Below are 27197 nucleotides of genomic sequence, written 5' to 3' on the forward strand. Positions count from 1 at the left end.
AATCAAGGGTGTAAAAGAAGAGCTGATCCCGCTTTTGGTGGAGTTACTGTCTCTACTGTCCAGGGAGGAAGGCTTTCTACTAGATTTTGAAGGCGCATTGCTGTGAGGATTTGATGGCATTCAGTAATATTCAACTCCCCAATTCTTCCAAAAGTACTGAATTGAGCACCAACATACCCCTCTAGCCCATGCTTGCTATTAGGCATGGTGCCAAGAGGTTCAGGTTCATCTGCTCCAGTCCTATTTTTTTGGAAGTACTTCTTTACAGGGACTAGGGAAGCTGTGTGTGTGTGTGTGTGTTTGTGTGCGCACACACATCTACACATATGTGTCTGAAATGGGTGCAATTTAATACAATTAGCTGAACGCATTCATGCGAAGGGGTGTCCACAAACATTTGGACATATTATTTAATTTATTTATTAACCACTAGGGGCACACTAGCCAGGTTTTGAACTGCAAAAGTGTAAATTATGGGCAAATCAATGTTTACCCAAATTCTACCCAAAATAGTGTTTACTCACACTTTAAAGAACCTTGTTCTAAGTCATAGAACCCATTTTCAGTATTGTATAGAACCCATTTTTCTCAGAGTTCATGATATGGACCCTTTAAGATGTGATTTGCATAAAAAATAACAGCCATTGGGAATAAGAGGAGGTCAAGACTGAAAGCAAGTTCAGCACAAGCTCTTCTTCAGACCCACAGATCCAAGGGCAGGACAGTTGATCTACCTATTTACACTTCTGATCCTTTGTGCTGGATCTGAGCTTAACACACACACACACACACACACACACACACACACACACACACACACAAATATTTTGCACAGGATGTCTGAGAGCTTACTGTACAACAGCTGTTGCAGTAAACCATTAAAACATCATGCTTTGCTGAATATCTTAAAGACGTAAACATCTGGACCCAACACTGACGTGAACCAGTTTACTTAGAAGATTGTCCATCATGCTGTTGTGTGTAAACTCCGAACCATCACGCATTTGAAGATCTGCCACTCGACTGATTGTCCTCAAATGAAAATGCACAAGTTTCTGGCAGCCAGTCTTTACCACAGCAATTTGCACCTGTAAAACAGTGTTGCTGGTGTAAGCTGGGTTATAAACATCTGTGGTGTTGGCTGACCAGCATAGCAATGTTCAAAATTCAGCATATGCTGGTTTATAGTGGTCTGATGCTGGTTGACCAGCAAACCAAGGTTCAAAAGAAAGGATATGCTGGTTTATAGTGGTCTGCTGCTGGTGTGGTGATGGTTTGGCCAGCATACAGAGGTTCAAAGCACAGCAGATGCTGGTTTGTGGTGGTCTGATGCTGGTGTGGTGTTGGTTGACCAGCATACCAAAGTTCAAAAGGCAGCAGATGCTGGATTGTGGTGGTCTGATGCTGGTGTGGTGATGCTTGACCAGTATACCAGTGTTCAGAACACAGCAGATGCTGGTTTGTGGTGGTCTGATGCTGGTGTGGTGATGCTTGACCAGTATACCAGTGTTCAGAACACAGCAGATGCTGGTTTGTGGTGGTCTGATGCTGGTGTGGTGATACTTGACCAGTATATCAGTGTTCAGAACACAGCAGATGCTGGATTATGGTGGTCTAATGCTGGTGTGCTGCTGGTCTGACGCTGGTTAACCAGCATACTAAGGTTCAAAAGACAGCAGATGCTGGATTATGGTGGTCTGAAACTGGTGTGGTGCTGGTTGACCAGCATACTAAGGTTCAAAGAAAAGCACATGCTGGTTAATGGTGGGCTGGTGTGGTGATGGTTGGCCAGCATACCAATGTTCAGAACACAGCCTATGCTGGTCTGATGCTGGTTGACTTACACGTACCAGTGTTCAAAATATGGTATGACAAGCATGCCAATGTTCAAAGCACAGCACATGCTGGTTTATGCTGGTCTCATAATGTTGTGATGCTGGTTGACCAACATACCAATGTGGTGGGCTGATTGTGGACCAGCATACCACAGTTCAAAACACAACACATGATGGTACATGCTGTTTTTTTTTTTTTTTAAGCTGGGTAAGTCTAGGACCTTTACATTACGCAGAGGTTCTCTAACCTTTCTCCACTGAAAGGTTCTTTAAGGAACCAATAACGGTTCTTCTAAGAGTCACTCACTCCAAAGAAAGCTTTTTTTTTTTTGGCAACATTTTTAAGAGTGTACAGTAGTCTCTGGATAATGCCCTCTGTATTCTGCATCTCTGGCTGCTGGAGGCTCTCTCCGATTGTCACAGAACAAGCTCCAAAAGCTGCTCGTCCTCCAGCAAATCCAGGGCGAGGCAGTTTGTGGAGCGCCGGCCGTAGAAAGAGGGTTTTTCTGGGTAAGCGCTGATCTTGGTAGATCCTGGAGCATCTGGGAGTCCGAAGGTGTAGCTGCGCGAGGTGTTCGGCAGGGTGGACAGTATAAGAGGACGAGGATGGAGACGAACATCGTCCAAACTCTGACTGTGTCGGTCAGTTGAGCCACTTGCCTTCCATTTGAGAACCTACAGAGTGGAGAAGAACGACATGATGTTATTCTAGCTGAAAGCATTATGAGCATGGATGTACTGCACAAAATATACCAGACGCCAGTCCTGGCGGGTCAGGTAGACTGCAGCGTCGCCTGAGGAAATGATGGACGAAGGAAAAGCACGTGGAGGTGACCAACCTGTTCTATGGAGTCGCAGGGTTTCGCCTGACCATCAGTCGTCTGGGCAAAGTTTAAGTGTATGGCTGAAAGACAATAAAGCATATGCTCAGTTTAACCTTACCATGTACTCCAACATCCATACACAGTCCATACCAGCATACCAGTGTTCAGGACGCATCATATGCTAGTGTGGAACTGGTTGACCAGCAATCCAAGGTTTAAAACACAGAATATGCTGGTTTATGGTGGTCTGGTGCTGGTGAGGTGATGGCTGACCAGCATACCAAGGTTCAGGACACAGCACATGCTGGTTTCTGGTGGTCTGGTGCTGGTGTGGTGTTGGTTGACCAGCATACCAAGGTTCAAAACACAGAATATGCTGATTTATGGTGGTCTGGTGCTGGTGTGGTGTTGGTTGACCAGCATACCAAGGTTCAAAACACAGAATATGTTGGTTCATGGTGGTCTGATGCTGGTGTGGTGTTGGTTGACCATCAAATCAAGGTTCAAAACAAAGCAAGGCTTAAATGCAATGCTGAAAGACAATAGAGCATCATTTCTACACATTATTTATACACCACAAGGGGGCACACTGGCACATTCCTCAGAGCTGTATATAAGCTTAGCATCCTGGAAAGTCAGAACACCTCTTCACTGCTACACCTCAGGCGGCATTTAACAAAGCAGGACTTCTCCATTTAGCCAGACCACTTAAGCCCAGTCTTAAGTCTAGCTTTTCCAACAGATACTGGACTATTCACACCCCAGCAGTTTCACTCAACCCATTCACACTGAGGTTTGGGGAGCTTTCTGAATAAGGCAGGGCAGTCTATAAGAACAGTACCCAATTATATACATTAGTTTTAGAGGTGCTGTGAAAAAAAAAGTCTGTTTCTTTATTCCTAAGTGACAGAGAGGGGTTCAGGTGAGGAAATGATAGTACCGTGGACCTCAGGGGGACTGCCTTGTGAAACTCCTCAGGAGGCCCTTTGACAATAAGGCCTTTAAGACAATGGGCTTTTAAACCATTAGCCGGGAATTCTCACCTCTTGAGTTTATTTCTGAGCTGAGCGAAGAGAAATCCATGGACACACCCTGGAGTAGCTCCGCCAGCCGCAGTATCTCCTCAGGATCGTCCACTGAAATTTCTCCAGGTCCGGTCACATGCTGCTGAAACGCTAGAGCTAGAGCATTCATAGGGCGTTATTTTTTGTGCTTAATGGCATGAAAATCACTCAGTCTGATAACCGGAGACATCCTTTATTCCACACAAATTCCAAATAAATGTCCTCACTAGCTTCTCAAAAGTCCCTCAGACATGCTAACTGTTATAAGCCGAATGACAGTAAGTGCTTTAGCTTTATTTATTAGCTAGTGAAAGCAAATTCAACGGTATTCTGCCTCCGAGGCATGCTGAGGAATGGTACACTACATCAACATGCAACTATTCCACCTATGAGAGCTATGTGAGGAATCCTGATGAATGTACGCAATACCTGAGGAGCAACATCTCACACTGTTTGTACTATTTCAGATCAGTCACTGCTCTCAAAAGGCCACAGCTGCAGGGTCAGGAGATTAACAGGTTGGGGGGGGGGTCTAGGTAGTTGGTGTGAATTTGTGGAGAAATTAGGGAGGTGCAGAGGAATGCAATGTAACAAGCACAGATCAGGGTTCGAATTCAGCTTTCACACCTTTCGGACTAGCCCCCTTCTACTCAAAAGAAGGTTCTACATAGAACCATATAAGGTTTTCTATCATAATGAAGAACCCCTGAAGAAGGCTATGAACCACCGTAAAGGTCCAGCTCCTATTAATATTGATGCTCTGATTAATATCTTTGAGATAATACAGCGCAGAAATACTGCGACTTAAGCATGTCCTGAATCTGTAGACTCCACCCCTTCCATTGCCAGATTACGTGACTCCCATTAGAACTTACAAGGCTGTGAAGACGGGTCCAGACACTCGTCTCTGCCTGTCGCCCTGTCTAACTGGTGGATTTGTGTATCCGTCATCTGTCTTTCATCTATAATTGGTGGGTTTGTGTGAAACTGACCACTCAGAAACTGAGTTTTAAGCCCCAAACAATTCGTCCACATGAGTAAAGGCATGTTTTTAGAGGAGATATGAAGAATTTCTAAAATCAGACTTTGGTTGTTCAGGTTTAGGGTCAGAGTATCTCTTCACACCATGCTCTAGGTCACGTGGGGTCTCATTACGGACAGAGTCGAAAATCAAGAATATATATATATATATAGACTCCAGAGGATCAGGTCTGGCTTTTAACTGTATGCCAGAGACTGAGCGACTCCTGTACTTCCTCCTCACCTTCGTCTTGCCACTCCTCCTCTTCATTGCGGGCCTTGCTGCCAGTGTCGATGCCAGAAGTGTGGGATGATCCATGACTGGCCGCTGAGCTGAAGGACTTCTCCGTCCGTCTCAGGGCCTCCTCCTCTTCCACGGACACCATCTCCACAGATACGCTGCCTTGCCGGGCGTCAGCCTCGATGCCGGAGCTGGTGGTGGAGTGTCTGGAGAGGTGAGGACTGCCCTCACTGCAAAGTGTGTCCGGATCCATGTCGTCACTGATGTAGGACTCCCTGTATCGCTTCTTCTCTGAAAAAGGAAAGGAGGCGAGGCATGAGGAGGACAAGTCTGTGACATCCAGCCATCAAATATTGGGAAAATCTGATTCCAGTGACCTGGAATATCACGGAATTGTCTAATTTTGGACACAAGTTTGTTTAGAGAGTGAACTGCAGACTCGTGTTCATGAACTCTGTCTTCTACAGTCCTGTCCTTCTACTACAGCCAGAGGAACTGAGACAGGCCTTAAGTCTGAGCATCTGAACTAATAGAAACACTGATGCCCAAACTTTTGACTGCTTTCTGTAAGAACTACGGAACACAGTACTGTACTTTTACTTTCAGTACTTTACAGTAATTACTTGCAATACTTAAGTGAGCTAGGGTCAGTGAGCACATATGCACCCAGAGTGGTGGGCAGGCAACTCCAGCGCCCGGGGAGCAGAGAGGGTGAAGGGTCTTGCTCAAGGACCCAACAGTGGCAGTTTGCCGAGCCCGGGTATCGAACCCACAACCCTGTCATCAATAGCCCGGAGCTCTGAGCGCTGAGCCACCACTGTGTCTGAGTCCCTACAACTTTACACATGTCTGAATGCAGGTTGCTGTGTCGAAGTCCTCCGCACCAGGTAGTGGGAGGGGCTACAATTTCAATTGAGCCTGCTTTTGACATAAGAAACCAAACCAAATCTGCACGCTGTGTCGGATCCCCAGGTTTCTGACCCTTGAAGCTCACCAAACACTGTCACAGTCTGTGGGTCATCAGGCACCCCGGGAACCCCAAATGCATGAGCAGAAGTTTTTAAGAAAATGCTGTGGTAAATACACGGCACGGTCAACATTTACAGCTTAGCACTGACACTGAAACCTGATCCTTACTCCTATCCTTCCACCGTTAGCCGTGCTGGCTTTTCCGGTCGAGCAGTCAGTCACTCAGCTCCTCTTCTCCACTGCCGTTAACTTCATGATGCAAGAGCCGGCTTTATAATAATGATAAAGCCATTAAACTAATGACTCCCATATCATTTCACCTGAAGATCAGGCAGCAGCAATCAACCACAACACACACACACACACACACACACACACACACACACACACACACACACACATATATATTTACGCACCCTCAGCTTCCTCCAGCTGGCGCAGGTGTTTGAGTGCGGGTTGCAGGCTGAGGTAGAGGCGATGGCTGCTGCTCAGGTGGAGCAGAAGATGGCGAGAGCGGAAAGCTGAGCCGGTGTAGTAAACCAGCTTCCTCGCCGACGGCAAACCATCCGGCTGGATCTCGAACTTCTTCCCCTGAAATAACACACCAACAGAGGATTATGGGGGAAATCTGCATGACAACAATGCAATGCAATGCCATTTTGCTTTATTGCCCATAGCTATATACACAATGTATACGTATGTAATGTACTGTGCAGTTGGTCAGTGTTCTATAAGCACAGACGATATCCACGATACACTCGCTTGTATCACGATAACTAAACTGATCATGATTTTGATAAGATATCGTCATATCGCCCACCCCCCACCTTCGGGAATTATTCCCAATATAATGCCACAATAGGATCTTGTGAGGTATTCTGCTGAAACAACTCATTATTGTTATTGATTTATTTGATTGATTGATTGATTGATTTCTTGTGTATATAAAACAAATCAGAAAGCCTAAAAGTTCTCAGTTTCTCTGACAGAGCAGACACTAAGAGCCCTATATTAGCGATCTTTAGGCGAGCTTTGCTATTGTAACGACTGGAAAAAAAAAAAAGTATGTCTTGTGCGGCTCAAAACCTGCAAAAGTCTCTTAATTAAGCATGGGAGCCAGGTGCGATCTGTCTGACTTTGGCGGATTGCTATTTCAGTGGTGTAAAGCAGGGGGGTAGGTGTACGAGCGTCAGGCTGCACGCGCCTGTGTTGACAATTCACTGCCAAGACAGCAACGAACGTAAAGGTAAAGGTGCACATATTTGTCACTGTACAGCGAAATGTGTCCTCCACATTTAACCCATCTGGTAGTGAACACACACTCACACACACACATGTGTTAGGGGCAGTGAGTACACACACACACCCAGAGCGATGGGTAGCCAACTCCAGCGCCCGGGGAGCAGAGAGAGGGTAAAGGGCCTTGCTCATGGGCCCAACAGTGGCGGCTTGCCGAGCCCGGGAATCGAACCCACAACCCTGTTATCAATATCCCGTCGCTCTAACCGCTGAGCCACCACAGCCCCCTGATCTCGTCTGACTGTTGATGAACGTCTGTCTAGGCTGTTTTCAGTCAGTGGACACTCCTCCTGTGTTTTCCGTTGCTAATATAGCAGCAATACACCAGAAACTGACCTGAACACCCATGAACACCCATGAACTCATTTCGAGACCACCGCGCCCATCGGTATAGATATATTCACAAGCAGCGCTGCTGTTTAAATGAGGCAGTAGTAGACGGTTGGCGAGGTGTAAGATAGCAACGGGCATCACGATGTGCCTCGAGCAGGGTGTAAGATAGAGCTCTAAGGACTCTCAGTGACTGCAGGAATGAGTGAGACGTGACTATTTAGCAGAACCCTGGATGAAACTGACAGCAGGAAGAACAATGTTGATACACATTCAGCAAATCCCTCTCACATTAGTAAACGCTGAAGAAAGGATGAGGAGAGGGTAAACGACAGCCTGTTAACAGATCCCACAGCTCTGATAAGGGACAAATGTGAAAGTACCAGAAAGGTGAGTCGTCCCACGTTGGACCAGGGGAAGTCGTAGAGCAGCTCACGCACATTGTTCATCTCCTACGTGACAGAAAACAAACATACAGTAGTGTTAGCTTACAGCAGCCCGGGTTCAGTCACACGACACATGACTGACAAATAACTCCGAACTAATGAAGGGTGGAAAGTAGCAGAAACACACCATCATACCATACAGTGTGTTATTATTATTATTATTATTATTATACACACAGAGAATCACTGTAATGGACAGAAATGTGCATTAACATTTGTTGTCACTTTTTTGACATAATGTGAATCTGGCAGTTGTTTTTTTACATTGGGATGAATGGACCAATAGAAACGCTCCAAAGTTTTTTTCTTAAAATATTTCTTACATTGACCCCCGTCTCCTGTAAAGTTTTGCATGACAGCTAAAAATTAAGTCAAGTTAAATTATAAAAAATAAATAAAATAAAATAAAATAAAATAAAATAAAATGAAATTAAAAATAAAATAAAATAAAATAAAATAAAATAAAATAAAATCATAATGTCAACTGGTATGACAACTGGTAAAACATAAATTACTAAACAACGCCAGCCAAAGAGCTTCAAATCAGAATAACCTAAAATAAAAATAAAAAATTGACAGAAAATCTAATTTAAAAATCAACAATAAAACATGTATTAACTCAGAAACCAGTAAAAGACAAGAGACACGAAAACGACACACAGTGTTCTAGATAAGAATTAAGCAGAATGTTTTTTGATTTTTTTTGTTTTTTGACATACACTATATGTCCAAATGTTTGCGGTCACCCCTTCTAATGAATGCATTTAGCTACTTCAAGCTCCACCACACACATCTTGTCTAGTCTCTGTAGAGAAATACTGCCTTTGTCACTGAATACTATCAAATCCACAGCAATGTTCCTCCAAAATCTAGTAGAAATCCTTCTTTCCTGGGCAGTAGAGACAGTTACTCCAACAAAAGCAGGATCAGCTCTTTAATACCTTTGATTTCAGAAGAAACAAGGAATAAGCAGGTGTCCCAATACTTTTGTCTATATAAATTAGTTATATTGTTATATGTTATATATTAGTTTATTGTTATAGGTAATAACAATAGCAAATTCCCTTTGCTTTCCACTATGCCAGCTTACTCCTATTTCCTCTATATTAATAATACAAGTGCTCGTACCTCCAAGAAAGTCATTTTATAGGACAAATATCTAAAAATAATAATTAAAATAAAATTATAAATATTTAAATAAAAGTCATTATGGAGCATTTCTGTTTATCCATTAGTCATTATAAATATAATATAATATATAGGACAACACTAAAAACAGCCAATAAGAGGAAGCCTAAGTAAATAAAAAGAGCAGTAAAGGAGTTGGGAAGGGTTTGGGATCAGGGAGAATACCCCCCAGGGCACTGGGGCTTTAATCTGTTAGACACCGGGCTTGTGGTGTAATCCAGACCCAAGCTCTTTCAACAGGGAGTTTATAGGGATCAGGGGAAAGGCATGCATCCCAAATCCTGTTTTCGGCCTCTTCAAGGAGAACCTGCGCATTCCATCCGTGTCTGCTGGGAAACGTATTAGACTGGTGGACACTGGCACACTGAACGCAGGCCTGGTCTGACTCACGGGATGACGCAAATGCCGACACACTCCATTCTTCATCATAAACACCCCACTCCTCTTCATACACGCAAAGAATACACACTCCCTAGTGCCTTGTCCACATACAACCACATCACCCCCACCCCCACTCCACACATACACACCTGATAAACCTGCATTCCTCGCAGGGTGAGTCCCAGGAGGGCTGACCCTCTCTCCTCTCGCTTGTCCTGCAGGAACGACAAAATGATGGATGGCATTAAGATACAGGAGACAAGCATGGACTCGCACACCTCTGCTTATCACTGCAGACTTTCACTCAGCAGCTCAAGAGTGGAGGTTCGAGGAGACAACGGAATCACAGCAGGGCTTTTCTTACACCCCAGCGTCTCATAGCCCATACGGCAGCAGGATGTAAGAGCATGCGAGTGAGGCCTGGAGCACCAAGCGCAGGGTTTCGGATGGTGTGCTGCGAGCATCCTGACCAATCACACTTCCAGAGGAGTGTTTCTGTGACTGTTCTGATTGACCAGGGTCTTAAACCAGGTCACTTGAGATATTCGTTACTGGGGTTTTATGGGGCTGAATGTCTTGGCTTCTTCTTCTTTTTTTGCATATCTGACACATTTTAATATTACAGATCATCCAACTTATTTCTATAATATCATTTTGTTTATCGATTTTTCCCCCTTTTCTTCAAAATTATCCGTAGCTGCTAGTGCTAGTGGGAGCCATGGATAGGTGAGTTAACTGGCAGGACCAAAATGGGAGTAAAAGGGGAAAATTTTGACAAACAAATTTAATTAAAAAAGAAAAAAGTTAAAAAAAAAAAAAAAAAAAAAAAAAAAAACATTAACAAAACATGCGAGTAGGAATTTTATTAATTAATAATAAATAAATAAATATTAAGGCACACAATTAATTATTATTTTTTTTACTTTAATACGTCAACCTTTCATTAATGCAAACTTGTCATCTTGCTAAGTTTGACGCCAACATACTCCTGTAGGTCGCGCTCTTTACAGAGACTAGTGAGGTATTAGTGCTTTTATTTAGTGATATAAACACTTAGATTACACTTTATTTATGCTGAAATATGGATTAAATCTCATAACTAGTTATTTTCTTACCCCTCCCTCATCCCTATCTCTCTATCACACACATTTTAATTGAATACAATGATTTGATTGACATAATTTATATATATATATATATATATATATATATATATATATATATATATATATATATATATATATATATAAAATTATGTCAATCTATTCACACACATACACCACAGTAGCAGCTTTCTGGCCTGGAGCAGGAATGACGCCATTCTCCCCGTTACAGTCAGTGGAGCCTGATAATGCAGTCATCCATCCTTATAGAGCAAAGCAGAAGCTTCTTTGGTGTTCAGCAGCAGTTAAAGCTATTCAGGGGCTTCTTGCAGTGTGTGTGTGTGTGTGTGTGTGTGTGTGTGTGTGTGTGTGTGTATACGCACGTACATGCACCTGCAGTAACACTTAACAACCCATCAGTCTCGCTCTGTAAATCGGCACACAAGCTATTAAAAACTAAACTGCAAAGCTGCCAAGCTTCAAGCTTGACACACCTGAGCCCTTAAACAGGCCAGCCACTGATAACCCCCCCTTTCATGACATGACCTCTTAAACCCCCCACTTTGATGAAAAACGCTCCCCACAAACTTCCTCCCACATTCCACAGCCCAGCATGTCCTAAACTCCCAGCATGACTCCTGAGATCGTGAGACCTCTGACCTTGTGGAGTCTGTAGAAGGTGACGGGCACGTCCTCCAAGCGGCAGGACTCCTTGATGAAGAGCAGGATGGCGTCCCGGGAGGGCATTCCCCACAGCTCCCTGTGCACTTTCGGCCCATGGCACAGCAGGTAGTCCACACCGCGCTTAGCCACGATCTGCAGGAGTATATAAAGTTTGTGTTAATACACCCCATCCCCCATCCACATCTCGTTTCCGCTTGTTTTTAAAGGGACGATAGTATGGAAAACTGAACTCACAAGCCCAATCAGAGGACAGCCAATCAAAACAGAGCTCATTAACATATGCAAAGAAAACAGCCAGTTTTATTTCAAGAGATAGAAAAAAAGTTAGAAACTTGTGTAAAAACTATTTCTGTCAGATTTTATGTAAGTATGACAGATGCGATAAATAAAGCAGATACACAGGGCTTGCGTGCCAATAGCGCCCGCTGCTGGACGGCAACACTGAGCAGTAAACGTCCACATCCAAGCTGACAGGTTTTACTTCCAAAACATAAGCTTTTACTGATCCAAACTGCACTCTGAATGAGATCACATTGGCGCTTAATAGGGAAAAAACAAGCAAAAAAAAACAAAACAAAAAACATAGCGCATCCAACAAGACCTAAAGCCTTTTTTATACAGAAAGACAAAACACCAAAATGCAATGTACTGCATGAACATGCATGTGCATTACATCAGTAAAAGCAAATAAATAAACTGTAAAAATAAATAAATAAAATCCAACCAGGCGATTCCTATTATTCTGACGGGGGAAACAGTCACTAGGTGGCCTGAAGAAAGAGGCGACAATTTAAAGGGCAGGTTTTGATGAAAGGGCTGTCCGATAAAACACATATTAAAAATGGTGACTTTACAGGAGAAGGTGGTCGTAAAGTAAAATAAGAGTTTATTCTGATCTATTTGGAGCATTTCTATTGATCCATTCATCCAGAATTAGTGAGGCAGTGTACAGAGGCAGCTACAGCGTTTAAACGATGGAGAAAACTAAAAGTGGAGATCCATGGTTTTCATTGGACAGCACCGATATAAAGAGGACGTTTTAGTGCATCCCCCCGTCTTTGTCCCCTCTGGACTGAACGAGAGGCTAAGAGGCTGCTTAAAGGCAGGGCCCCCACTCCTGCTGCAGCATCTTGGTTACATTCAAATTCTTACACCCATTGTTTTGACAGGCGTCATGGCAACTGTTGCCACATTTAAAGGAGGAAAGACAACAGCCTGAGTGTCTCAAGCGGACATGCATGTTTACAACAGCCAGATCTAATTAGTTTACATGCCCAAAATGCTGCTTAGCATACTACAGCATTACGAGCATCATTAGCTAGAACGTTGTGGAATGTGATGTTGGTAGGGTTGGGAGGTATAATATTATTAAAATGAATAATTATTAATAATCATTTCCTCCTTTTTGCAATGATCATTTAAATATCCCCCTCCCCCATTCTTAACCCCTCCTCCTTGTCACAGTACAGACCCAACACACTGACGTACCCAGGGAGGAAAGTAGTCCTTGGGCTTGAAGTACGGAGCAGCCCGCTGGCTGTCATCTTCTGAAGGGTGGTCTCCTAGATCGGCCTGCAGGGCATAGCCTGCCAGCTGGAAATAGACCTCCTCCTGCTGCCGGCACTCTGACCGCAGGACTCGCTCTCTCAGATCTGTATAGTACAGCCTCCTGGCTTTGCGTTCACTAAAATGTGGAGAGAGAGAGAGAGAGAGAGAGAGAGAGAGGATCATTAAACGTGATTACACTGATTCTTCTCGTCCGTCACTGTATGCAGACATTTGCCTTTTAAAATCAGCCTGCCGTTGCCTAGTGATGGGTTTGCCTAGTAGAGACGTCCAGCTGAACCTACAGCAGAGGCACAAGGACGTCAGAGCGTCTCTTAGGACATCTGGACTCTTAAACTACAGCGACTGTTTGAGTCTTTTTGTGATGAAACCTGCATGTATATTCAATATTTTAAAAGTTCATAATATAATATTATAGAATCAATATTATAAAACATCAAATCATCATTAGTAGCCTGTGCAAACATTTGGATATTTGGTGTTGCTCAGATTTATTATTATTATTATTATTGATTGATTTCTTTATTTTTAACAGGGTCTGGTAACACTTGTATGTTTCATTATTGAGGTCTTGTAGATGCTCACCTGACATTCAACTAACCTTCAACTGCATCTGTATTAAATACAATTGAGCTCTAAATAGAATGTAAATGACTGTATTGAATGTAATCCTAACCCCAAACCTAAACCCTACACCTAAACCTTAACCCTATACCTAAACCTTAACCCTATACCTAAACCCTACACCTAAACCTTAACCCTACACCTAAACCTTAACCCTACACCTACACCTAAACCCTACACCTACACCTACACCTAAACCCTACACCTACACCTAAACTCTACACCTACACCTAAACTCTACACCTACACCTAAACCCTACACCTAAACCCTACACCTAAACCTAAACCCTATACCTAAACCTAAACCCTACACCTAAACCTTAACCCTATACCTAAACCTTAACCCTATACCTAAACCTTAACCCTACACCTAAACCCTAAACCTTAACCCTAACTATACACCTTAAACCTAACCCTACACAACCCTACACCTAAACTCTAACCCTCAACCCCAACCATACATCCTAACCCTTAACCCTACACCTTAACCCTACACCTTAACCCTAAACCCTACACCTAAGAGGAAAGCTAATCAAGCCTGTCACTCATTATAATCATAAAGGTCCAACTGAATTGTATTGCAAGATACTCAAGGTACACTAAATGGACAAAAGTTTTGGGACACCTATATGTTTAATGTTCCTTCTGAAATCAGGGTATTAAAAATAGTTTATCCTGCTTTTATGGGAGTGTCTGGCTTTCTTCTAGATTTTTCAGCACTGCTGTGAGGATCTGATTGCATTCAGCAACAACAGCGTTTTGGACATCAGGATGCTGAATCTCCTCGTCCCAAACTCCCCAACTCATCCCAAAAGTATTGGATGGAGTACCACCATCCATCATCCCAGAGAACACTGTTCTTCCACTGCTCCACAGCTCAATGCTGCTGGGGGGCTTTATACCCCTTTCTCTAAAGCCCACGTCTGGCATTAGGCAGCATGGTGCCAATAAGTTCATGTTTATCTGCTTTAGATAGTCCTATTCTATTGGCAGTTCTTCTTCTCTACAGGAACTAGACAATCTGAGTTGTCTGTACATAGCTTTCTGCACATCTGTGTCAGGCAGATTAAGACTCAACATAGCTGAATGTTTTTTTTTATTTTTTTATAAAAAGGGTGTCCACAAATATTTGGACATATAGCGCATCAATATCAGTAACAGGGGAAAAGTTGTTGTGATATCTCTGGTTACTCACCATATAAGCCTTCCATTCTCTACGTAGTACTGCACTTTGAGACAGAGCAACGGGGGAATCCACCTCCTTTGAGTCCCCTGCAGAGAGCCACAACAGAGTTAAATGGGTTACCGTGGCAGCCCCCTCACTAGTGCATGTTATTATCTTGTTTGAATACTCAGACTGCCCTACTGACCATAATGGAGAGACTGAAATAGAGACCCGAGCTGCAGTATCTGACATAATTACCATAAATATACCGTGGCTGGTGTTAACTCTACATACAAGAGATCACACACCTTTCCCGAGTCCTGCTTCCATTCCTTGGGGAAGTACTTGGCCAGCCGGTCATCCATATCCAGGAATATGTGCTCATTGTCTGCATGATCCACCCCCAAAACATACATATAGAGAGGAAATGAATTTTCTTTCACACAGCAAACAAAAGCAACATCTACTCAAGCATGAAACGTGCTCAACAATGCCCTCAATTAGGGAGAAGACACAAAGGTCTTGAGAGATCCTGCATAGCATCACCAGTAGACAACAATACTTCCAGACCTGTTCTCCAAACAACAGTGAGGAGGAGCTCTCAAATAGAAAGGGGAAGCTCCTAAATTAGCCCCAAGCTGGCTTGAGAAACAAGGACATAAAGCCCCGTGCTGTTCTCCTTGCTGATGGAGCTTAGTATGAACACTAACACGTTTGTATTGAGACTGTACTGCTCTCTGTTTGCAGGTTCCTGATCAGTACTGCAGTCTCTCTAATCTACTTCCCTAAGTCAGTCTATTCAAACTCCTAAACACATCTTCATTCTCTCGTTTCTTTTCTCTGCCCTATGCCCTGAGCTGCCCCCTGCTGTCTCCTGATGCTGATGGAAGTGGAAGCCACTAGCCTGCTCAAAACAGAGGCTCGGACCCGGATCTCTGTTAAGCTGCTTTGTGACTAAATGTGTTGTAAAAAAAAAAAGAAAAAAAGAGTTATATAAATAAAATTAAATTGAATTAAATTCAATTCAATTGAATAAACACTTAAATGTTTTTACCTTAAAGTTTAAGAGGGTTACAAAAAAATAAAAATAATAATATGGTAGCTGGTTGCCTTTAAAATGATGCATTATTATGTAGCGCATTCAAGTACGGCTTCCTTCGACCATAAGATTTATGGAAGACGAGCGTCCAGCTTTATTCTGTCCTGCACCAAAGTGGTCGAACCAACTTCCTCTGGGTGTCCGAACAGCAGAGTCAAACGCTCGCTGTCTTCAAACCCAGACTGAAGACCCTCCTCTTCTGAGAGTACTCAGGCGAAGAGAAGAGTACTATGGTCTCCATATTGACTTGTGTTTAGTGTTTTGTGTTTAGACTTGAGTCTAAGATTAGGGGATCTTTGAATTTCTAGTCTATTCAAATTAGCTGAGGTTATTCTTGAGTGAACAGCGAAGTTACTCTGGATAAAAGCATCTGCTACTTCTCCATTTGTTACGTCTGACACATCAGTCCTGCCACCATACCAACCTCCTCCATTTATACTCAAACCCTTCACCACCAACCTCCCTCCTCCTACTCTCCATCATCACCCCCATTCATCATTTCTCTGCAGCTTCCCTCTGCATATCTTCAATATTACCTTTCCTTTCACTCATTCACTCTCTCTCTCTCTCTCTCTCTCTCTCTCCCTCCCTCGCTCGCTCATTCCCTCCCTCTCTTCTCCCTTCTCAGGTCAACAATCAAGGGAAGGCTGTGACCCCCCCCACACCATTTGTTTTGAGTGCACCGAAAGGTCCATCTCCCTCTCTTTCACCCTCTCCCTCTCTCCCTCTTTTTCTCTCCCTCTCTCTCTGGTGGAATTCGTGAACACATGCCAGAGTTAATGAAGTTAATATAGCTGGAATTCCGGCTTTCACTGGCCCCCAAGCCACAAAAACAAAGGAGGTCTTGTGCAAGAGGTGAGCAACTCCAGATTATCAAGGTATTTGAGGGAGGAGGAGAAAGCTGGAAGAGGGATAAAGAGCGGTAAACAGAACAGGGAGGTGAGAAAGAGCGAGGAACGAAAGACGAGGCCAGACACCGTTTGTATAGCGGAAAGTGGGCCGGCGGGGCCGAGAGACAGCCAATCAGAATGTCCGGAATCAGAACACGTCTCTAGATTAAACACCATGTTTAAACTTTTCGGGAAGAGGTCTGAAATTCAAGTCCTGCCCCCAGACCTTTGCACAGATCCCTCTTTTTGGCTGCTAACCCAGTAATTTGGGCGAGTTACGTAAACAAGGCTAGATGAACGTCTGATGAAGATGTTTGCAAGACCAAACATCTTAAATCTCACAGATCCAGTTTTCCAGCTGATGATTATTAACCTACCCCAGTTAACTCATTAAAGAACCTATATCTTAAAAAACTCATGTTTCCCTTTTTATTACTGGGATACAAGAGACGAGCCATTAACTACCCCGAAGCTTGGAAGCTGAGCGTAAGAATCTGAGCCACTTTAACAAGAACCCAAGAACTCTGATGGCTAGACGACTGGGTCAGAACATCCCCAAAACATCAGGCAGGTCTTGGGGGGGGGGGCAACCGGTGAACCAGTGACAGGGTCATGGGCACCCAGCTTCATTGTTGCTTATGGAGGCCTCACCTCACAACCTAAAGGACTTACAAGGATCTGCTACTAATGTGTTCAGAGGTCTTGTAGAGTCCATGCCTCAATGGGTCAGAGCTGTTTTGGTGGCACAATAATATGGCCGATTGGTGTACATCCACTCATTTAACCTACAGCAGTGTTACAGCCTGGACTGTACAGCCAATCAAAGCAGAGCCTATTTACATATGCAAGTCTTAAAGGCACAGTATTTTTTTTTTTTAAAACAGACGATTTATTAATAATGAGCGATAGTTATGAGCTTTTCGGGACCCATGGGGTCCTTTAATTGGAATTTTGCTATTGGAGAGTTTCTGGTAATCCTTGTCTGGGGAAACTGGTCTCTAAACATCTGGCTAGAAGCTCAGGTCAGGTCAGATTCAGGTCACTTACCCTTGACTACGGTCAGGCCAAAGTAGTGCAGCTCTTTCACACCAAGAAGTTCAGAGACCCGAGTAAAGACCTCCTGTCCAGTGGCTTTCAGCTGGAGACAACAGAAGATATGGAGGGGGGAGATTTGTTGAACAAGGTGACGATGTCCAAGAAGACAATCACACAGTTTCACAACCACAGACCTTTAATCTGTGTGTGAAATTGCTCCTCACTACAGAAATGATGTAATATACAGTATAGTGTTCTAGACTATAGCTCAATGCAGTGCGGTCAGACTTTACAACACATCCCATCCCATTTAGGGTCATTCTCCAGTTAGTTCATTATATAGAAAATGGTGCTACATAGGGTTCTCCCTGAGCAAAGTCATAGAAGAACCTCTTTTGGTTCTATAAAGAATGACGTCTGTGGGCTCTGAGTGGTCCAGTGGACTAAGGCGCTCTCTCTCCCTCTCCAGGTGGGTAGATATGTACCTTGGAACCCGGCTCTTACCTTCAAGCACATTTGTCAGGAAAGGCATGGGTCAGTTCTGACCCTCCTAGTGTCATGTGATGGGGGAGAGTACTTGGGTCAAATAAATAAATAAATAAATAGATAGACAGAATCCTGTTTATGATTGAGATTATGGACTTTTGAAAGATCTAAAGAGCCCTTGATGTAAACGATCTTCATGGATCCATAAGTAGCTTTTCTATGGCAGCTCTCAAAGACCGGTTGAAACGGCTTCACTTTTAAGGGTGTACTAAATAAATGGACAACTGTGTGATTCCTAACCCAGCATTAGACATTAGGGGTGTTAGAAAACATCAATATATCCAAGTATCGTGATTTTCTGTTCTGCAATACTGTATCAATTCTCAGAAACACAGCACTGATTATTAATGAACAGATCGGCGGCAGACAGGGGTTCATTGTGTGTTGTGTTTAAACCCTGACCACTAGAGGGCAGTGCTGTGCCCCGTTTTCAGATCCCACTGTTGTGATTGGATAAAAAACATTTTGTACTCAGATTTTATGCAGATTTATTCTATTCCTAAAACGTGATTTAAAAAATAAATAAATAAATTCCAGCCAAATTCCAGATTTCTGATTTTCGGTCTAACCTACTGATTCCGATTTTGGAAATACTGCAGTTCTCGCATAAAAGATAAATAAAGATAAACTTTTATTATCGTAAAATTCCCAAAATAAAGCGCAGTAGTGTATCAGACCAACCTTTCTGTCAACAAGCCAACATGAAGTTCATGAAAAAGAAATACAGCGTATCGGATTGGGACGGGTCCCGGGACTTGTGCTAGGCTGCACATTGTCATAACACTAGATTCAAGTCTGGTAAAGCGACGTTTGAGAAGTGTGGCCTATTTTTCACTGTGTCTCTTGACAACGTCTCGAAAACCTCCTCGACTACTGAAACCGGCTGACCATCCAGCGCTATGAATGTCAATATTTATGGCTTTGGTCTTTTGCTAGCTAGCTTTTGCTATGTCTAGCCTCCTTGCTAGCTTCTTCAGCAGAGTCTTATTGACGGATTGACAGATCTGTCGTCCCAAATGTTTTGGGAGTTGTTCCTCCACGGCTTACTTTGGCCATGTGGGTATTGCTATCTGTGATCTTCAGTTTGCATTCGTGACCTGTTGTGTACGCATGTGTATGCGAAGTGAAGTGAAGTGAACCACTGTTCGGTGCATGGGCGTAAATTTGACCGACACTGAAACAAATATTTGAGAGGGATCTGCCAGGCTCTGGTCATGGTCGTCTGAGCTGTAAAATTTAGCAGATTCTGATCATCGGTTGGTGAATCTATTGGCGAATCTTTTAATTAATTAAATAAATAAATAAATAAATAAATAAATATGTATTGCCAGGTTCTTGCAGATACACGGCCCTAATATACATTACACTAAGAACCACAGCCTATACAAGTGACCGGGAGCCAGATTCCCATTCAGGCTTGAAGCTTAGCTTTAAAGACAAATCAGCCCTGCACCAATACAGACCTTTCTGGGCTCTGATTCGCCAATATCAGACACCTCATTTTGGTCATGAACCCCATAATCCACCCAAAATCATGACAAGTGTAGGCTAGGATACGTGCCTGTTCTGATTCAGCCAATAGAAGCAAAACCGATGAATTACAGACATACTGCATCAGAAAGACTGAGGAGGAGCTGCCGCCTTACCCCCACAGCGATGTCCAGCGTCTCCTTGGTTGGGAGCAGGACACACACCACTCGTTCTTGCTTGGCCAAGACGGACATCGTTTCACCAGCTTGCTCTTGCTCTCACACAGAAAAATCACACACACACAGACACACAGACACACACACACACTCCAGACCAGCCCTGTCTTCACACCCCGTCCCTGTTCAGGCCGTGTCGTCCACAGGTGAGCCTCATCATCTTTCACAGCTAAAACACAAAGAACCAAGAACAAAAATCAGCATTAGAGATGTCGAAACTTCAGCAATGCTGGAACTTGAGTGTTGGAACCGATTGGTCAAAGCGGCACGGTCAGGGGAAGCATGCGATCAGGCCTGATTATGTTGCAAAATCATCTATTCAGACTTAATTATTATATAAACTGCTGCTGCAGTTACGTCATTCCTCAAACGAAGACCGGAGTCTAGCAGATGAAGCCCAAAAGTCCAGAACCGCCCCTTTTCAGTTTGGTTTCCATATACGGACTGGAGAGGTAGGGGAGTGAGCAGTGTGCAGAAATGTAGTGTTTACATTCTACTTTTTAATAATTATATATATAATTATTATTATTATAAAATGAATTAATTAATTTTGGGTTTCCATGACATGGTTCCTTGAAAATTTAGTTTGTTTGTTTTTTTATTTTTTTTATGTATTTCCACAGATCCTCTTATGGCATTTTGTTAAAATGTGAAAAACATTTTTTTAGCAATTTATTTATTTAACTGAATTAAACAGATTGTGAGCTCTGTTCTGATTGGCTAGGTTCGAAGTGCTGGGGGTTGAAAAGGTGGATATATGTAAATATGTTGTTTTTTGTGACATCACAAAAACTATGAAAGGGTTTGTGAATTCTGGGAGTGAACAGTAGGTGGAAAAATAAATAAATAATAAAATTATAATAAAAAAGGGAAATTTGGTTTTCCATGAAAGGTGCCTTTTAACTTTTTTATTTCATTTCATCATTATTTATGGTTTAAAAAAAAAACAAAAAAAAAAAAAACTTGGACTCGGAATAGCTCAATCACTAACCTGGTTGTCACTGGTCAGGCAGTCACTGGCCACATACACACACACACACGCGCATCTCAGCCAGATCAGATAAGCCCACTTCAGAAAAAGGGGGTAGACTGCATTCCTCACATTATTTGGCAAAGCGCTTTCTTGACCAGTTCTGCTGCTGCAGCTTCACCTGAACTGCGAATCAGCAAAGTCTTAGTCTGCAGCAGGGGTCTTGCCAGGACCTGGGAGAGCTGGGTGTCCGGCCCGATTTGTGGCGAGCATGCGTGCAGATGCGCAGTGCATACCGAGCAATGGGCGTAGATCAGCTAGCCAGTAGCAATCCCTGCTGTCAGTCAAGCCTGGCTACGTTAGCCTGCTAGCCAGTGAGGAGTAGGGAGGTCCAGGACAGCCACACCTTCCTACCTACATCAAATTTGACCAGAAACACTCAGAACACAGAGCTAAACTGTGGTAGGCTGAATAGGTGGGCGTACACTATGTGGACAAAAGTATTGGGACACTTGCGCATCCATAGTTTCTTTTCTGAAATCAAGGGTGTTTAAAATGATTGTATCCTGCTTTTGTTGGAGTAACTGTCTCTACAGTCCAGGGAAGAAGGTTTCTACTAGATTCTGGAAGAGCACTGCTGTGAGGATTCGATTGCATTCAGCGACAAGAGCGTTCAGAGTGCAGTAAGGATATTTATTGGATGATCACCACTTCACCTCATCCCTTACTCCTCAATTGCTCATCCCAAAAGTATTGGATGGAGCACCACCATCCATCATTCCAGAGAACACAGTTCTTCCACTGCTCCACAGCTCAATGCTACTGGGGGGCTTTACACCCCTCTAGCCCACGCCTGGCTTTAGGCAGCCTGGTGCCAATAGGTTCATGATGTTGATCTGCTCCAGAGAGTCCTATTCTATTGGCAGTACTTCTTCTCTACATGGGCTAGACAAGCTATATGTGTGTGTGTCAGTGAATCCAAACTGGGCTGCTTTTTTAGCTTAGCTGCTATTACAGCAGTGCAGGGCCGGTCAGTACAGGGCCGGTCAGTACAGGGCCGTTTACCTACAAATACGGGACCCGTTTACAGTCCAGCCTTATTAAAGTATTCTAAGACCAGAATCAGCAGATATCAGACAAATCGATTTCAGAATCAGTCCGAAAAACCCACATCAGCCGCCCCTCAGAGAGGACGTCCCGTGAAAAGAAGCAGAGGCAGAAGCAGAGCAGTGGAGAGAGATGAAAGAGGGCAAGGTCTGAGACATGAGGTCTGCTTACTCAGCCACATCGTCCAGCGCCGGCGCAAAGCCCTGCTTGGTACAATCCCAGGCTGATTAACGGAGGCTTATCTCTCCAAATCAATTAATCATATTAATGAAAGAAGCACGTCTATCTGATCCCCACTGAGGGCCGCTCAGAGTCTGGAGGCTTGTTGGGAGGGGGAGCAAAACACAGACTGGCTAAGAAGTGCGTACCATATGCTGTTGGACAAAACAGGTACTGGTCCATTTCTAATTCCAGATTATTGATCTGGCCCACCTTTCAGTTCTCCCTGACCCTTCAGAGCACACGGATTCACTGGTTTTTGTTTAAGGGCAGAGGTGAACTGCGACCGTCAGACCTAGGCTTCAAGTTCAGGAAAAGCCCACCTCAGAGACAGTGTTCATTCTGCTGGTCTTCCTGCGGGATTGTAGTTAATCCATAAGAACTTTCCTACCTTTCTTTATTCTAGACAACTGAGACTGGTAATTATTTATTAGACACTTATTATTTATTTTATTTATATTTTTTGCAGTGTGGTTTCATTATTTTACAGACTGTACAGGCTGGGGAGTGAGCAGTATGTGGTAACCCTTATTATATGAAGAAGGAAAATGTGGTATATGATATGACATATCATATATATGTGATTCATTCTTTGATATGACCATTTTTGAACTTAGGAATTTGGAACAGGTGAGGTACATGGACAAATGCATGCAAATTAACTCTGTTTTGATTGGCTGTATATTCACAAAGCAGGTTGGATTGCTGAAGCTCATTCAACATCAGCAGAGTTTCTGCATCAAAATATATTTAAAAAGAGAGGAAAATTAGCTATATATATTATATATACACATACACATACATATACATATACATATACCTTTACTACCAGAATTTCCAGTCCAGGAAAGGACTGCAGGGCTGCTATAGTAACTCTGAACTGTTCTGCAGCTCTGTTCTAAACCCAGAACCACCAAATGATCAGATTTGAAGCCGTTGAATCTGTTACAGTAAAGATTCACGTCTAAAACCTGAAAGCAATCCCACCTAAAGGAATGTTTGGCTCCAAACCAAGCAGAAAGCTCCTGTCAGAACATGACTCCCGAAAAGAACAACTTTGCTGGCGATAAGCCTTCTCCAGTGTCAAATTACAAACACATCAGAGGAGACCTACAAAAACAGGGACAAAAGTATTTGGACATTGAATTCAGGCGTCTCATTCAGTCCCATGTGTATAAGATCGAACAGAGTCTGCCTTTCCGCACATTAGGGTAAGAATGGGTGGTTCTGAAGAGCTCACTGAACTCGGCTCCCTCCTTGATATTCCACCAGCAACTGTCCATCAAACACCTCAGTGATGAACCAGCACGGAGACCGCGAGCCAGGCTCTCTCGTCCAATGTCTGTGCCTGGACAGAAGAGTGGACGCTCTTATAGTTGCCTTTTTACCTACCTTTGGCTGAACTCCATTAACTGTTCAGGAACAGTTCAGTAGAAGGGTCAGAGACAAAAGCAGCCAGTTTTTCTAGTACCAACGACTTCCACAGTAATCCAATGTCCCAACCTTCCCACAGGTCTATCAATCAACGCTCACGCCTCAGCCAACAAACGCAAGCTTTAGGGCAGCGTGTTTCGGCATGTCAGAGGCTGGGACTCTCATGTCTGCTCATTTAGGGTCCTCCCACAGAGCCCTGACTCAGTTCCTGCACTTGACATTAACCTCACTGCACTACTATTAGCCCTGCTAGCTCAACCGTCACCTAAAGACCATGCACCTTCACCTGACTATTCATTTCTTGGGACTTTCCACACAAAGACAGCCTCAATCCAGAGTGCCCCAAACATCACCTGGAGACCGTCCCACTTCTAGGTCAACCGTCCTGAACAGTTAGAGCCTCGTCCCTTCTGCACATTCAACACACACTGGCTAAACCAGCAACCAGCACTGCACTCGCTCCAGCAGCCCACCGCTCCAGCAGCCCACCGCTCCAGCAGCCCACCGCTCCAGCAGCCCACGACTGCTGGAGCGTCTCTCTGGAGACGTTTCCAGCCCCAGAGAGAAGAGCTTCAGGGCATGGGATGGTGCTTAAGTGGCTTGTAAGAAATCTCTGCATCTCAATGTACAATAATCAGCACACATGCAGAGTTACTATGTCTGTGGTAAACAATATTGATTATGAATATAATTAAAAACTATTAAAAGTTTAGAATAGAGGGGGTCATACTGCCCCGTTTTCCAGGACATGTCTCATTTTGGGACCTAACAGGACAGCTAGAACTGCTAAACTGCCTAAAAAGTAAATAGAATTTTTAATATAGGATTTTTAAATGTATATATATATATATATATATATATATATATATATATATATATATATATATATATATATATATATATATATATATATATTTTTTTTTTTTTTTTTTTTTTTTTTTTTTTAAAGAATTATATATATTAAATCATGCACATGCAAATATTTTTTAATTATACATTTTCTAATGTACTTTTTGCTTATACAATTATAAGCAAAAAGTGACTAATACATTGAGTGGATAATAAAAAGTGGATAATACATTGAAACAAAATGAAATTTAATTATTCAACTGGGTTGTCCTTTCCATTTTGAGACTTAAAATAAGGGCTAGAATTTCTAAATACGCTATAATGAATGACACTTGGTTTATACATCATTAAAATATAAATAAATCACTACTTGTATAATAAATGCTTTTAAATTGTTTAAGCAGAATAAAACATTTAAATCATTAATAAATAAATGTAATAATTTAAAACAAATCAAATGATTGAATACAAAGGTAGACTTGCTACTTTACTTACTGTAACAATATAGTATATGTGCAGAAAAAATAGTAAAAAAGTAAGTAATAAAATAAATGATTAATAATTCAATGAAAATATAGAAAAATATAAGATAAAAAGCTGATATTTCTACCTTTTCTACAATGGAATGAGTTTTTTTTTACTTTTTACTTCAAATACAGCCAAACAACCTGTATAAAAGACTGTATAAGCAGAAAAATTAAGGAGTAATAAAATTAAATTATGAATAAATCCCTATTTAATAACTTTAGAACAGGGTGAACATAATGTACCCATTTCCCAGGACATGACAGTTGGATTTTACAGTTATATGTGCAGAAAAATGAATAAAAAAGTGAGTAATAAAATAAATTATTAATAATTCAGTGCAAATATAGAAAAATATCATATAAAAAGCTGAAATTTCTACATTTTCTAGAATGGAATTAGTTTTTGTTTTTACTTTTTACTTCAAATACAGCCAAACAACCTGTATAAAAGACTGTAAAAGCAGAACAATTAAGGAGTAATAAAATAAAATGATAAATAAATCCCTATTTAATGCCTTAATAACTTTTAGAAAGTGAGTAATAAAATATATTATTAATAATTCAGTGCAAATATAGAAAAATATCATATAAAAAGCTGAAATTTCTACATTTCCTAGAATGGAATTAGTTTTTTTCACTTTTTACTTCAAATACAGCCAAACAACCTGTATAAAAGACTGTAAAAGCAGAAAAAATAAGGAGTAATAAAATTCAATTATAAATAAATCCCTATTTAATACCTTAATAACTTTTAGAAAGTGAGTAATAAAATATATTATTAATAATTCAGTGCAAATATAGAAAAATATCATATAAAAAGCTGAAATTTCTACATTTCCTAGAATGGAATTAGTTTTTTTACTTTTTACTTCAAATACAGCCAAACAACCTGTATAAAAGACTGTAAAAGCAGAAAAAATAAGGAGTAATAAAATTCAATTATAAATAAATCCCTATTTAATACCTTAATAACTTTTAGAAAGTGAGTAATAAAATATATTATTAATAATTCAGTGCAAATATAGAAAAATATCATATAAAAAGCTGAAATTTCTACATTTCCTAGAATGGAATTAGTTTTTTTCACTTGTTACTTCAAATACAGCCAAACAACCTGTATAAAAGACTGTAAAAGCAGAAAAAATAAGGAGTAATAAAATTCAATTATAAATAAATCCCTATTTAATGCCTTAATAACTTTTAGAAAGTGAGTAATAAAATATATTAATAATAATTCAGTGCAAATATAGAAAAATATCATATAAAAAGCTGAAATTTCTACATTTCCTAGAATGGAATTAGTTTTTTTCACTTGTTACTTCAAATACAGCCAAACAACCTGTATAAAAGACTGTAAAAGCAGAAAAAATAAGGAGTAATAAAATTCAATTATAAATAAATCCCTATTTAATGCCTTAATAACTTTTAGAAAGTGAGTAATAAAATATATTAATAATAATTCAGTGCAAATATAGAAAAATACAGAAATAAACAGAATAAAAGTCCTGCTAGTGTTGCATTCTGCCCATCAGTGCACATCACACCCATGCAAACTAGGAAAAACAGGAATTACAGGTCAGGGGTGCTGAGGAAGACCATGCTCTCCATGGTCAACACTGGTACACTCATCTTCACGAGACCTGCCCCAAGCTGCCTCCACACCTAATCAAGCCCTTACTGCCTTTCATGTGCACGTTTTACTGAAACCTCCGGCTTTAATGGAATAATTTCACCTCTCAGTTAGTGAAGAATCCCTCCAGAAGAGCAGCTCCACTCACAGATCTGGAAACAGCCGCATTTCAGTCCTGCTTTGGGCTCCAGCCTGTTTGGAACTCGCCTGCAGCCACAGCGCTGAGCCCCGTGTGATTGGACTGTACCAACTCGCCCCAACGACGGGGAGAGGGGGGGTGCGTTTACGAGCGCTCGGTATTCAGGACTTTGCGCTCAAATACAAAAGCCGTCGTTGCGTTTATGTCTTATAATTAATATTAAAAATCTACTTGGATAAGATGTAGGTATCCTCATAAACAGAAACCACAGATAAATTAAGGAGATTAAAATAACCCCCCCTAAATA

General features: G+C 41.9%; 1 protein-coding gene across 2 annotated transcripts; it reads right to left on the reverse strand.

Annotated features, from left to right (window-relative positions):
- Positions 1 to 377: 377 nt before the first annotated feature.
- On the reverse strand, positions 378 to 26937 carry LOC140547078 (FERM domain-containing protein 6). Of its 2 annotated transcripts, none has more exons than XM_072670601.1 (14): positions 26855 to 26937; positions 19956 to 20184; positions 17776 to 17866; positions 15048 to 15127; positions 14770 to 14846; positions 12873 to 13068; positions 11361 to 11516; positions 9747 to 9812; positions 7966 to 8034; positions 6370 to 6544; positions 4988 to 5275; positions 3703 to 3840; positions 2675 to 2739; positions 378 to 2510 (listed from the first exon to the last, which is right to left on the reverse strand). In XM_072670601.1, the coding sequence occupies exons 2-14, from the start codon at positions 20031 to 20033 to the stop codon at positions 2253 to 2255; spliced, it is 1737 nt and encodes a 578-aa protein (XP_072526702.1). In that variant the 5' UTR covers positions 20034 to 20184; positions 26855 to 26937; the 3' UTR covers positions 378 to 2252. The 2 variants fall into 2 exon arrangements, with proteins under 2 accessions (XP_072526702.1, XP_072526703.1); XM_072670602.1 differs by lacking the exon at positions 26855 to 26937 and adding an exon at positions 23704 to 23776.
- Positions 26938 to 27197: the final 260 nt, after the last annotated feature.

Source organism: Salminus brasiliensis, chromosome 24 (assembly GCF_030463535.1).
Source record: "Salminus brasiliensis chromosome 24, fSalBra1.hap2, whole genome shotgun sequence".
NCBI classification, from domain to species: domain Eukaryota; kingdom Metazoa; phylum Chordata; class Actinopteri; order Characiformes; family Bryconidae; genus Salminus; species Salminus brasiliensis.